Source organism: Thermobia domestica, chromosome 5 (genome assembly GCF_964235325.1).
Source record: "Thermobia domestica chromosome 5, izTheDome1.hap1.1, whole genome shotgun sequence".
Lineage (NCBI taxonomy): Eukaryota > Metazoa > Arthropoda > Insecta > Zygentoma > Lepismatidae > Thermobia > Thermobia domestica.
In genome coordinates, this window is record NC_137458.1 from 286096403 (window position 1) to 286111155 (window position 14753).

General features: G+C 33.2%; 1 protein-coding gene across 1 annotated transcript; it reads left to right on the top strand.

The window, feature by feature from the left end:
* The first annotated feature begins 77 nt into the window (after nucleotides 1–77).
* LOC145685569 (uncharacterized) lies at nucleotides 78–11149 on the top strand. The gene is made up of 4 exons (XM_081757961.1): nucleotides 78–149; nucleotides 1523–1702; nucleotides 10229–10312; nucleotides 10910–11149. Exons 1-4 carry the CDS (start codon nucleotides 78–80, stop codon nucleotides 11147–11149), a joined length of 576 nt encoding a protein of 191 aa, XP_081614087.1.
* Nucleotides 11150–14753: the final 3604 nt, after the last annotated feature.

Below are 14753 nucleotides of genomic sequence, written 5' to 3' on the forward strand. Positions count from 1 at the left end.
GTGCATATGGTGACACCTACTGCCAGGTACTCATTATTAGCGACCTCAGTAGTCATTAGACATCGTGAGAAAGCATAATGGGGCGCTCCGCGGAACTCACGCACTTCGAACGTGGTGAGATGTTTGGAAGTCACTTGTGCCAGAAGTCTGTAAGCGAGATTTCCACACTCCTAAACATTCCTAGGTTCACTGCGTCTGATGAGATAGTGAAGTGGAAACGTGAAGGGACATGTGCAGCACAAAAGCGTACAGGCCGACCTCGTCTGTTGAATGACAGAGACCGCCTACAGTTGAAGAGGGTCGTAAGGTATAATAGGCAGACATCTATCCAGACCATCAAACATGAATTCCAAGCTGCATCGGGATCCACTCCAAGTACTATGACAGTTAGGCGTGAGGTGAGAAAACTTGGATTTCATGGTCGAGCGGCAGCTCATAAGCCACACATCACGCCGGTAAATGCCAAACGACGCCTCGCTTGCTGTAAACATTCGACGATTGAACAGTGGAAAAAGGTTGTGTTGAGTGACGAATCACGGAACACAATGTGGCGATCCGATGGCAGGGTGTGGGTATGGTGAATTCTCGGTGAAAGTCATCTGTCAGAGTGTGTAGTGCCAACAGTAAAATTCGGAGGTGGTGGCGTTATGGTGCGGTCTTGTTTTTCTTGGAGGGGGCTCGCACCCCTTGTTGTTTTGCGTGGCAGTCTCACAGCGCAGGCCCACATTGATGTTTTAAGCACCTTCTTGCTTCCCACTGTTGAACAGCAATTCGGGGATGGCGATTGCATCTTACAACACGATCGAGCACCTGTTTATATTGCACAGCCTGTTTCGGAGTGGTTACTCGACCACAATATCTCTGTAATAGACTGACCTGCACATAGTACTGACTTGAATCATATAGAACATCCTTAGGATGTTTTGGAATGCCGATTTTGTGCCAGGCCTCACCGACCTACATCGATACCTCTCATCAGTCCAGCACTCCGTGAAGAATGGGGTGTTATTCCCCAAGAAACATTCCAGCACCTGATTGAAAGTATGCCTGCGACAGTGGAAGCTATCATCAAGGCTAAGGGTCAGCCAACACCATATTAAATTCCATCAGTACCGATGGAGGGCTCCAGGAACTTGTAAGTCATTTTCAGCCAGGTGTCCGGATAGTGTTGATCACATTCTGTATGTTATGATCAAATAGTCCAGTCAGCTGCAGGTATTTCATAAACTGTTTCAGTTTCCAAATCATCTCTGCAAGTAGTTGAGCGATATCATGAAGAAATTTATTGTAAACCTTTCTTGGACAAATAGAAAACAAACCAATTCCCATTGTAAATGAATCTAGCAATATTTTATGTGAACCATAACATTAAGAAGAAAGTTTCATTTATGTTTATTTTGCAATATGTATTTATACAACATACATTTATAAAGATAATCACACATAATATATTTGCTGACACGTAACATATAATGGTAAATAATGGGAGAGTGTATAGTGAGATATACATTTTTGTTTCAAGGCTTACCCACGATACCAATTTGGCTATGCAGTGAATGACCGTCTTACAGGAGACAATAAGCAACAGAGCGAAGTTCGTGATGGTGGAGTCGTGAGAGGGCAATACAGCCTTGTTGAACCCGATGGTAGTGTGAGACAAGTCACTTACGGAGCTGATGACGTAAATGGATTTAATGCCATTGTAAGAAGAGTTGGTGGTAATCTTCATGCTGGAGTCGGAGGTTATGGATATCTAGGTTGAATATTCCTCATATAAGATAAACTGTATTTTAAAATAATGAATAAATCATAATAGCGTATTTGAATTTCTTAAGTTATTCCTTCCAATGTGCATATACTAGTACGAACATACTTAATCATTTTTTGTTGAAGAAGCACAATCATAATTCTCATATATTTTTTTCTGTTTGCAAAAAAAGAAAAAAACTTAATGACTCCGAAATATTTTTAATTACGAAACTTTAATTTATGTTTACATACTTATTCACGAAGCAAATTTTGCACAAATAATATTAGATAGGCATTGCCTTTTTACAATATAATTCTCTAGTGATGCTTTGATCTTCCAGTATACTAAAGTCAAAAAGTACAGTCGCACAAATACAATTGTGTACGGATGATCTTTTCCAAACATTCTTCATAGCGATACTTAAAATTGGCCAACTCAACAAGGATGAATCCTACAGTAATTATCTAGTAAAATAAGTGTCTAACTTTATACGAGATGTGTATGTATAGTTTAAGGTGTGACTTTGGCCCCAGGTACCGGGTCTGTTTCTCTTTGACAAGCAATTATACAGTATAACCACAGTAGAAATTTAGTTTTCTTTGCCAAATAATAGTTAATGTTAAAATGTTACAATTCTCGCCCGTCAAGAAGACATTTAATTTAAATGTTATGACTGCTAGTGCTATGATTCATCCTAATATTTGCTATTTTAATTAAAATCAATTGTAAAATATATACGAATGACCAAACACAAGATATTGACCCGATAGATCAATCTTCCAAATAACGCAAACTAGTGTTTCATTGAAAATTTAAGATAGTACAAAATTAAGTGCTAAGTCAACTTAGTAATCTATGAATAAAATTTAATTTCAATCTCTTTTTGTTATCGACGTTTCTGAGGTCGAACATTTCCAGTCATGTGTGTGTGTCACTACTTTAATCATGCGAATTTAAAATTAATATATATTTTGAGTCAGAAACAATATGAACTAACCGTTTAATAATCCTAAACACATTTCTTCTATCGAAAACCGAATGCGAATAATATGTACCAATGTGCCTCTTGTCTTGTTTTAAAAAAACTTGCCCTGGACTCGAAATATGTCAATTATGATAAAACTTTTATAAAGAAAGCTCGTGGAAAGTATTCAAGGTGTAATCAAAAACTACGATGAATGTAGTTTTACAGTGCAATCTAACGATGTTCTATTCATTCCAACTAGTAAGTCCAATAACCTGAACGTTTGGTATAGTCAGTGTCGAAAAAAAGGAAATGAAATCTTTGAGTTTTACGTCCCACGTTTATGCCGTTAGTCTAAAGGAGACGCTGATGATGAATAATGAATGAAATGGTGGAACGCAGAAAGTGAGAGGAGAGCTTCTTCGTGACTAAGTGGTTAGCATACGCGCCTTTGGCGTGGGAGACTTTGGTTGGATTCCCGACGGGAGCTCATGTGGTTCGGATTCCACGTTAATCAGTAGGTCCATGTCTCATATACCCTCGGTGCTGAACGGGACGTTAAACTCAAAATCAACTCAAAATCAATTCAAAGTGGGAGGAAACAGGAGAACCCAGAGGAATCCTACGCACAAGGTGTTTGTCCACCACAAAGTTCCCTTGGCGGGGGCTGGACCCCAAGCACCAGAGGTGAACGGTCTACCACTGAGCCATCGCGGTCCCACAGTCAGTGTCAAGTTTGAAATAGTTGTGACAAGTTAGTTGCTTAACAGAGCAGTAGAATGAGGACGTGTTAAGAGTGTATGTCGCACGCCAACATTAAGTTATGTTCTAAGTTGCAAAATGTGCCAACAAAGCTCACAAAATGCCAATATCAATGTTTGGCGAAGAAGCAGTGTCAATGAAGATTGTTTACTAGCGGTATGAGCGATTCGAAAGCGGCAAGGAGTTAGTTGAAAACGAGCAAAGCTCAAGACGTCCTTTGATATCAGAAACAGATGCAAACGATAAAGAAATGACACAAATGATTTGTCGAAACAGGTGAAAGACTATTCAATAGCTTTCCTAAGAAACAAAACCCCTTATGGGTCCAAAAAAAGCATTTGAATCACCTATTAAGTAAGTAAATGACTTTTTCCTTGACCACGAGAACTCTGTGGCACACCTTACTTTCGGTCTGGCCGGGAAAAGTGTTTTTGGCCTGAAAAAGTGTTCCTGTCGTTTTGCATCCACCTTACTCACCACATTTGGTACCATACGACTTCTGGCTCCTCGAAGAATTTAAATGCGTGCTTAAAGGAAAAGACTTTACATCATTTCTGACATTGAGAGCGCCAAAACGGAGCAGCTGAAAGCTCTTCCAAAAGAAGTCTTCCAGAAATGCTTCCAGTCATGGATTGAATGTTAGGATAAGTGCATTGGTAGCCAAGGACAGTACTTGGAAGAAGACTAAATCAAATCCATTTAAGCTTATGACTTTGTTTCTGATAAAATGAATCACCATACTTTCTGATTACAATTCGAATAACCAAGTATTAAGAAATTAAGCAATTTTCTCTCTCGTAGACGGAAGTTAAAAAAAAAAAAAAAAACTTTCAGCTAGTGAATAAAGTAATACAAAATAAGGAAGGTGTTATTTAGAAGGAGACTACACCAAAAAAATGACTTGATCAGGAATACCCAATTTATTGGTCAGGGTATTTGGTCAGTTTATTTGTTTAGTTATTCAAAATGAGAACATCTATACTAAATGCGTTTGGTCATTAACACTATATGTTTTGGTCAGTAGATTTGATTGATTAATTTTGTGATGCAAACTCTCTTATGCAAAGACCTTGTCCACCATAATCCCAGGGTCCGTATCTTCCACGTGTGAGTCAATAGTTTCCAACTCCGTATCCACCAGGTCTATAGCCCCCAAAACCATTTCCCTCACCAAGTCCATAATCACCATAAACACCCACTACAGGGATTGTGGCTAGAAAGATACGATTGCTATTCCTTCTGCTGACTCCACTGCTCTGGAGAACGGTTGGATGGAACACAAAATGAATTTTATCGATTATTTATGTGAGACAAAACGGTAACGGTTTACAAAGTTTGTTTAACCAAAAACTTATGCAATAGCCAAAATTTAATTTAAAATTGTTCAGGCTCTATGTCCTATTGAATTACAATAATATGTACAAAATTTTATCCATCAGTACTATAATTATATGCAAATTGAGGATACCATTCGTATGTAGTATTTCAATCCTACAAGAATGAATAATTTATTTTTTCATTAATAACTCTTCACTATTTAAAGGAAATGACATTAAAATACAGATTGGTTATTTGAGTTTAAGTTTAGTTCCATTTCAGCACCAAGGCTATATTAGACGTCCATCTATATTTTAGCACCGGAAACGAATTTGATGAATACCAACTGTAATCGGATATGAATACCGACCGATAGAACGACTGTTAATGTATTTCTGAAAGGGCTTAATAGCAATAGCAATGACTGTTCTTTTTCTGTATTGAGCTTCCTCATGGCTAAGTGGTTAGCGTAACCGCCATTTTTGTTTGAGACCTGAGGTCGATTCTCAGTGGGAGTTAATGTGGTTCGGATTCCACGTTCGTCTCATATAGCCTCGCTGCTGAGAAGGGGCGTTAAATTGAAAATCAATCAAATCTTTTTGTTCATTGTTAGTCACAAACAAACAAAGAAGCAGTGAATCATAAATTTGTGAACACACTTTTTTAAAAGATCATTAGTTTTTTTAATGTATTAACCATTTCTTCTTAGCAGGAGACCGAGTTCGATTCTTTGTGTGAAATCATGTGTTTCGGATCCATATCACGTAGCTACAGTACTGAATAAGGACATAAAACATTCGAAAACTTAAATACATGTTTTCTTTTAGATAGATAAAGTTAATAAGAAATTTCTTATTATTATTATATATGATTTTAAAAAATGTCTGGAAAATCATCTTCTATAATGCTATTTATGTGTTAACTCGAGCTTTATTTTATAAGGAAGTAGTTAAAAAATTGAGAATATAAATTATTAGTTACCATCTTAAAATTATTGACGAGACTTGTCTACTGTTCCATGAAAAGAGCTATTATTATAAATGTTAGCTATTGTGCACAAGCGGTTCGAAACACAACATATTGCCCTCAAGACTAATATATTACAAGATAATCCTTGAATTTCGGTAGTGGTCAAGCTTTGCTTAAGCAATACATTTTAATTTCCTTTTCTATATTCAAATGAACTTATAAATATGTCAAGCACCGCTAAGATTAGCGACGCTTATATAATAAATTTCATAACATTGAATGATTCATCGTATTAAAGAAAACCGGCAAGTAAAGCTGGTGAAAATTTTCAGATTGTTTGTTTATTATTAAATCAAAAAATACTTTCCAACGTATAAAATCAATACGTCACTAAAGTATTATTCAGACAAGGAAATACATACTTAGCATAGTATGTTTCAAGGAACAGGACAAAGCACAGAAGAAGAGCAGTGAACATTTGTGAACGATATAAACGTATTATTCTGATTTAAGAGATGAATGACCACTATAGTTACACATTCTCGGTATATTTAATTCAAAAATTGCATTGTATAAGCCGTTTACTTGATTTATTTCACATAACCCACAAAACGAAAACTGTGAGAATTAACAACCAATCATCAATGCAAGATATTATATTAGTATATAAACAGTGAAAGTGGAGAAAATAGAGATAAAACCCGAAATTTTGCAATCAAGATATAAATGGCTAATATCGGTTTCATTAAGACTTTACATAAAACAAACAACCTGTACTCGTATTATATAATCTACTATATTGAAATGACAAAGTACTTTGATTATATTGAATAGAATATTTCTAGGAACAGAAGCAGAGTGGATGTACTTTAGAAATGACACAATTGAACATGGAAGGAGTATACTACATAACAGTTTTAATTATTATAAAAAGAGAAACTTATCCTATAAAAATAACATGAACTTGTTGATATGTTTTAGTTATATAAGTTTTTAATTAAATAAAAATACACTATCGGGTAGCTGAAATGATACCTGGAACTTTTTGTAGATCTCTTTCATAATTTTATGTTTTCCTACGAACAAACAAAAATTAATATATAAATTATAAATGATGAAAGTACAAATAGTAGACTTACACCTATAGCTTGGCAATAGTTATTCAGTTAGCCGCAAGAAAGTAAAAATTAAAATTAAACTAAAATCACAAAACATAGCTGATTGAAATTGCATGGGAATTAAGTATTAATTCATGTACTACTAAGAACTTCCACAAGTACTACGTAGAATTTAATTTTGTACCTAAATTAATTGAAAATTAAGAGTTTTTCAGTTTAAAATATAAATAAACAGAAAGAAAGTTTGATAAAAATATAAGCAGAATACTAACTGTTATTAAGGATAAATATTTAATTTGTATTTAAAAATCTTGCATAACATATATTAAAAGGAAAAGTACATAAGGAGATTATGTTATTTTGATGAAGTCCATATATTAAGTAAATTACGAGAAAAAATAGTTTATTGTATACAAGGTTAATGATGATAAGGGTAGATTTAATCATTCAAACAGTATGCGATACAACAAAGATAATCCTTATTCATTCATTTCCTTCCATGCAATTGTGATCTTCCGTTTCCGTGACTGTAGAACTAATTAGTAATATAAAGGCAAATTACTTAATTTTATAAGCTATAAAATAGTCACTAAAATGCCTGGACAAATGTTTTTTTTTTCGCATATATGTGCATAAATGCATAGAAATCAACAATCTGATTATTTAATATTCATATGAAGTCGTGACTGCGGTTTGTCAAATACTATGTAAGAAAAATACGTAGTAATAAATATACGTCCTATATCTATAACCGTATTTCGATGCTTCTTGTCTTGTAAAAATTTTCGTATAAACTAAACTGAATAGCAAAAATAATTATTTTGCTCTTTTTATATAAAAGTGCCTACGGAAATCACAACAGAAACGAGAAGAATGTACATAATTGAAATACGTATATAATATATCGTTTCCGTTCTACAAAATGCCTAATAGTAAAGTGCTTAAAGTGCGGTATCTTATATTTTAAGGAATTCATTGTAATTGACAACAATATTGTTTCTAAATGATTAGGTAACTCTTATCTGATGAAGGATATATTATTTATATTTTTGCGTTAAAATATTTCAAATATTGGAAAGCATTCTAGCTAAAACAAAAAAATCGGAAGTTAATAAACAACTTCTTCCTAAAATGTCTTTGAGCATAACTTTCTTTCCTTCTCCTTTGGAATAAAATTGGCAGAATTGTTTTACTAAATCACAGTATCAGGTAGTCTCATCTGAACCACAACAAATATGAACACATTTACTGTGAGTACTTTCCATATTCTTAAATTCAATGATGATTAATTTTCTTAACCAATCGTATATTTATTGAATATGCATGTTTTCTGAATTTATGTGAGTATGTAGTAAGGTGTAAGACCATGTTATTTAATTTACATTATAATCATCAAAATTAACTATCATGCAACTATGTATAAATTATTTATACTATTATACAGTATAAAGTATTGACTCACTCATTGGCCCCAGGCTCTTCTCTAATGGGTAGAAACTTGAAATGTTAAAATAATATTGCTCTTGTCATTAACAAAAGATATAAGAAACGGATCTGTGAAACACGTGTCCGAAGGTAGAGGTCTGTACGGCCTGACCTGACCTGTGGGCCGACAACGGGCTTTCAAAGTATCGATGACGTCGGATTCGGCTTGGGATCGGGCCGTAAATATTTAAACATACAACCATATTTATCGGGCCCTTTCGGGCCTAACATTTTAAATATACTGCTTTGCAACGAAATTTATCTGACCGTTCTTTCTAGAGAACTTTTAAAGCACGTCTAAATTTGTAACTCAAGCTTCCGCACTAAAAGTCTGATTAAATAACGGTGCAATTGCGAATAAAGCTCATTGTGTAGTCGAGAGAAAAAAATAATAAATGTCACAGAAACAAATATGTTTAGCTTATCTGTGAGTGCAAGTTTGAGCAGCCAGAGTGTGGATTTCATTTTTTTCTTCACAGGAATTATCAATGACTGCTTCGAGAACTAACGGAGTGAGATCAGTAGACATCCATTTCCATAAGAATTTCCACATATTGATATTTTTAAAAAATATTTCGGGTGTTCATGTTTCAATGATAATTTATATAAATGAAATGAAATGACACATTTAGTTTAGCGTCCCACAATTATGCATCGAGGCTAAGAGATAGTAAATTTATGTAAATGATAATTTTCTTTAGAGAATTCATATAGTTAGTAAGTCTAAATTGGTTCGTTATTGTCTCTTAATCATGTAAGCTTTCAAATTGCAAAATTAAGCCTCTAATTGTTGTAAGTAAAAATACAATTTTACGCTAATTATTAAACTTCTGAGATTTGGGTTTATTTCGGGCACATTTGATTATCATACGAGCTCGGGTCTAAAGGCTGAAACATATGTCGTACTCGGGTTAGACCTCACGTTATAAATTCACGGACCAGGCCGGGCCCGGGATAAATATTGAGGCCCATGCAGTCCTCTACCAGAAGAAGGTTAGTTGGAGTTCATTTGTTATCAGCAATTTAGTATTAATTTCTATTCATTTCTAAAGTAGATGTAACGAGGAAAACAAACTCTTATTTAAAAATAGGGAACCATGTATTTTAATGCTTGATTTAAATTCAGGATGCGTATAACTCGAAAATTCTGCTCTTGAGGAAAGAAACAAGGGTTACTTCTAAAATATTGACATTTTTTCCTTTCTGTATTCTCAAAGCAAAATTTTGTGTATATATAATATCACATATAAGAAAAGAAAGCAATCTTATGAATTAGCTCTGTGCGAACGAACATTCTAATTTCAGAAAAGTGATTTCTTTCTCACTACAAAAAACAAAGGTGTTGCAGAATTTAAGAATACATGAACTTCTATATTTCTCCAATATATACAGTTTCTTCATGAAAAGTAGCAACCACTCTACCTAGAAATGGAACATTTTTGTGGAAAGCATTTCCTTACTGGTAGAGTTACTAGGCTCTCACAGAAAAATGAACCAACAGATTGTCTGACAGTACAACATCTTTGACACAAATCATATTTATATCTGATATTGCTAAAAGCATATTGATAACACAAACAATTAGAATTGCATAAACTTGTTCATATACTTGCAAACCTTCTACAAATTAAACAAAATTACTACTGTATTTCTGCTAGCTGATACTCAATTGAGCAATACACAGAATATCAATGAGAAAATCATTTTCGTAAAATCAAAAAAATGCATGTTATTCCTTGTAATTCTGAACAAAAATTAATTTTAAAAAATCTGGTTTACATATAAGCGTATACTGCATATGTAATTTGTAGATTTTATCGGAAAAAACTCTTCAAATTAAATCATTTTAATATGTTCTTTAAGCTCATTTTCGTCCTTGTTGCTCTGGCTTCCTCTGCTTATGCAGTTGGTGTTCTTGGTGGAATTGGAGCAGGTCTTGATTACTATGTAAGTATGATGAGAGTTAGTATTTTCATAATTCCTCAAAGTACAATAAATAACTAATATTTAATATTAACGATAGAGTACGATTGTAACTTCCTAAATTTTAAAATAGGATTTGCTAAATATATATCTCAATATCAATAGATTATAGAAACTATATTTTTAAAAGATGTACCTTTCGCCACACGTTGGCTATCCAAAAGTTTAAATAAAATGATCTGCAATTTTCATAGTATGTAAGATTTTTAAAAGTGCCAATCCAAATGAATTGAACATTTATTTTATCTATACCGTGGTCCTTCCAGCTGCTCTAGCGAAGATTTGGTGAAAGAATTAAAAACTTTAAAAGCTTTACTGCCCTTCTGGTTCTACTTTATACTATAAGTATTTTCCTTTTATAGTGTTGGTAGTGATACGTGGTAACAACTCCAACAAAGAAATAAAAAAAATAGTATTTTCATCGATAATAAAAATCATTTTAGTAATATTAACTTTTATACTAAATGAGTATTGTCTTCACAATACGAACGACGAAGTTTATCTTATTATATTACCTACAAAAATTATTATTCATGTTATATATATATATTCTATTTTAAGGCTTATCCACGATACCAGTTTGGTTACGCAGTGAGTGACCACCTTACAGGAGACAACAAGCAACAGACTGAAGTTCGTGATGGTGGAGTCGTAAGAGGGCAATACAGCCTTGTTGAACCCGATGGTAGTGTAAGACAAGTCACTTACGGAGCTGATGATATCAATGGATTTAATGCAATTGTGAGAAGAGTTGGTGGCAATCTTCACGCTGGAGTCGGAGGTTATGGATACCTTGGTTAACAATACTGTAATATATATGTTATAGTAATGAATAAAATATTTTATTAAATTTGAATTGTTTGGTATTATTAGTTTTATACCTAGTGTTATACAAGAAGGATTTTACTTTTCGAATAATTATAATCCTAATTACCATAATTATGATGGTACTATTGGTAAGTTGCTACAGATATATAAGTAAATATTCATTTAGTATTGTATATTTTCATATATATTCAAGGGGTGAAATTGCTAGAAATAGTGTTTGAAATTCATGTTTTCTTACGATACCCTTTTGATGTTTATGAAGTAATTCTGACTATTTGTTAAATTACACTGGAAATATCTTCCTCATCAAAGCAAATCCAATTGACTGCAACTCATCCTCTCTTGTATATTTTTCGTTTGGTTACGGCAATTGGATCAATCGACAGAAGAAGTACAATTCTGCTAAGATAATTATACTCTTACTCACCAGTGTTCTTGGGCAAAATTATGTATCAGAGAGAGTATTAGCAGAAAACAGTGCCTACTCTTGGGTTGGATGTAGTAAGGATGACGAAGAAGTAAAATAGGTGGAAATAAAATATATGTGATTATTTTGTTTCACAAACGGGAGGTCGATATTTCGAATCAACATGATTTAAAACAACCTGGCGCTAAATACATTAAACCTGGCAAAAGATCTTGCAAAAGTTTTCCATAAAAGTAGAATGTGTATTACCTGTATGCATAATTCTTTACAGGATCGCAACAATTACGGTATTATTATCAATATATGAAAAAAAAGGTATTATCAATATATCTTCAAATAAATCAATAAATTATTTAATTTTATATTATAAATAATTTCTTTAAATTACAAGATATTAACATATTAATTAAATGTTTAGTACTACCATTTTGTTGCACTAATTGGCTGCTATTGTTATTAAACATTGCGCAAACATTCTCAACAAAACATAGGGTTCGATGTTCTGTTATTTACATATATTTAAATATTGGAATTTAATAAGTTTAGAGTATTTCCAGCAACAACTCTGTATGCGTTGGTACCGTTTGTCATGTGATTAAAGCGCATACGCTTTACAGGTTCAATTCTCTTTCTCTAAGATAAACCATAATTGAAATTACTGTCTTACATTCACGTAATATATGTTTTATAATGTTAATAAGACCCTTTAAAGGAATATAGATCTTATATTGAAGGAGTAAGTACAACATAGTAATTTACATTTTTTTGAGCAAGAAATTTAAATTTTATTTTTCGAGGCAAGCAGTCACACAAGATTAGGAGGGTGTAAATCGTTATAAATTCAAAACCGCTGTATATTAATATTTACTAAGATTTCATATGTGCGGTAACAATGCTTTCCTTTATGTCTTGATTTAATCTTTTTATTTATATTATTATTATTATTATTATTATTATTATTATTATTATTATTATTATTAATAATAATAATAATAATAATAATGGATATTAAGAACTTTTATTAGCCAACTAGACATATCAAGAATTTCATGAGTAATATGTATTACACACTTGACCTTGACATTCTTCCAATTTTGAGATTCAATATCTCAAAACATGCTATAATCAATCGTTTTAGTAGTGTAATGAGGATATTATTTTTCTTTATCATTCTTATATAATTTCTATCACCAATATTCCATTCAAATCGAATATCATTCTTAACCTGGAAACTGATATTGTAGTGTTTGCTTTATATATATATCTTCTAAATTGTCAAAGAAAACGTCTCCAAACGAAATTCTGACACTGTAATTTTTCCTTATTTACGTATCTCAAGCACACAAAAAGAAGAACACATTTTTAAATTCGAAATGGAGCGATAAATTTCAGTTTCGTGAGCAACATTAGTGCACCTTAGTCTTTGATCTCTTTAACCAGTCTATACTCACGCAGCTGAGAGTGAGCATTTTCGCCCTTCATTCCGCTAACCTTCCCACATTCTTTTAATTTCTTCACTGTCCTGCCATCTATGTTTCATTGAAACTATTATTGGTAGTGAGAAAGTAATTATATTGCACGTTGATATGTCAGTAAGGATTTAGTGGTTGTTTAGTAAAGGAACGTTGCATTGGTGAGAACCTTTCACACCTGCGATTAACTATAGTATATTTGTGCACTTTTCCGATATCGATACACAGAAGCTGCAAGATCAAAGTGACTGTTGGAGGTTTCCTATTTATACGAAGCGGAGCAGTTGCGTAAAAATATTTATTTACATAAAAGGGAAATCAACACAACATCGTTGAGCAGTGAGAACAGTGAGAACAATTAAAATAGTCACCATACACTTGTAATGAGGTGTCAGCTAAAAAGCTAGTGAGATATTGAAAGATTATTCAGGACGTTCGTGGTAAATGTTAAACTTAAGCAATACTTATAGAATAACTATAGGATATCGACTAAACTCAGCGTTTTGCCTTTTATTATGTATTTAACTATTGAACAGTGTTAAAGGAAATACTACCAGTATAAAACTTATTTCAGTAGCTGAATATCCATTTGAAGCTATCTTTCACAATCTTCTATAGTATTCAATATTCTACTTCTGTTTTCTACTTCCTTTTAATAACAATGACATGTGCACAAATTCATTACAAATTCTGTCCCTAACATCCTCCTCTTCTCCAAGAAATGTTTATTCGTATCCCTATCTTTCATGAGGTCTTCATCTTCTTTGTGATCTACTCTACCTTTTAGTGATAATTGTTTTGCCTCTATCTTTATTGATCATTTGGAAGTTTTACAAATTCTCTTGTCTTAAATACACCTCCGGTGCTTGAGATTCCTGGTTCGATCTCAGCTCGCTCCGTGTGGACTTTGTGGTGGACAAACATCGTGCTCGTGGGTTTTCTCGGGGTTCTTCCGCTTCCTCCCACTATCTTCATTCCACCATTTCGTTCATTTCTCATAATCACCGTCTCCTTTAACCTAACCGGCATAACCGTGGGACGTAGAACTCACAGATTTCTTTTCATTTTTTCTTGTCTTAAATAAGTTTTGTCTACTCCCTTATCTACTTGAGAATGGTCTGTATCCTCTCTCGAAGAATAGTTTAGCATCTTTTACATCCGTCGCTTCTTTACTTTGACTTAAAACTGGATCCTCTTTTCTTACTTGATGTGTATGACATTTTCTTATCGAACCATTAACAAGTACTCCCAATGTGTATTTAACTGTATATCTAATAAAACTTCATTTAATAAACTTAGGAAGATCTGCTCTGTAATTCCTTATCCGAATGCTCATACCCTTTAATTGTGGTTCTGTTTTGTCTTTATTCACACACCACTCATTGTCTATGTTCGAAACTCCTATACTTACATAATCCAATTAGCAGGCGTAATTGAAAAGAACAAAGCAGGTGATGTTTGTATAGCCTTCAGAGAATTTGCAATAGAACTTAAGTAATTTCTTTTAGCCATTAACACACAGCTTGTTTGCTGACTTTATATCCATTTTGAATAGATCGTTTCTTTAATATTTTTTGAAAGTTTGTACTGCTCTTTCTGCACTTCCATTGCACTCCGGTGAATACGGCTGTGAATTTAAAAAATTAAGATTTCTCTTTATACAATGTTCTTTAAATAT

Bases quoted from the DNA above. Each gene is read 5' to 3' on its own strand.
- LOC145685569 (XM_081757961.1), top strand. From the start codon at position 78: ATGGGGCGCTCCGCGGAACTCACGCACTTCGAACGTGGTGAGATGTTT. The intron at 150-1,522 runs GTAAGCGAGATT...TTTTGTTTCAAG, and splicing joins GTCACTTGTGCCAGAAGTCT to GCTTACCCACGATACCAATT. The intron at 1,703-10,228 runs GTAAGAAGAGTT...ATGTTCTTTAAG, and splicing joins TAAATGGATTTAATGCCATT to CTCATTTTCGTCCTTGTTGC.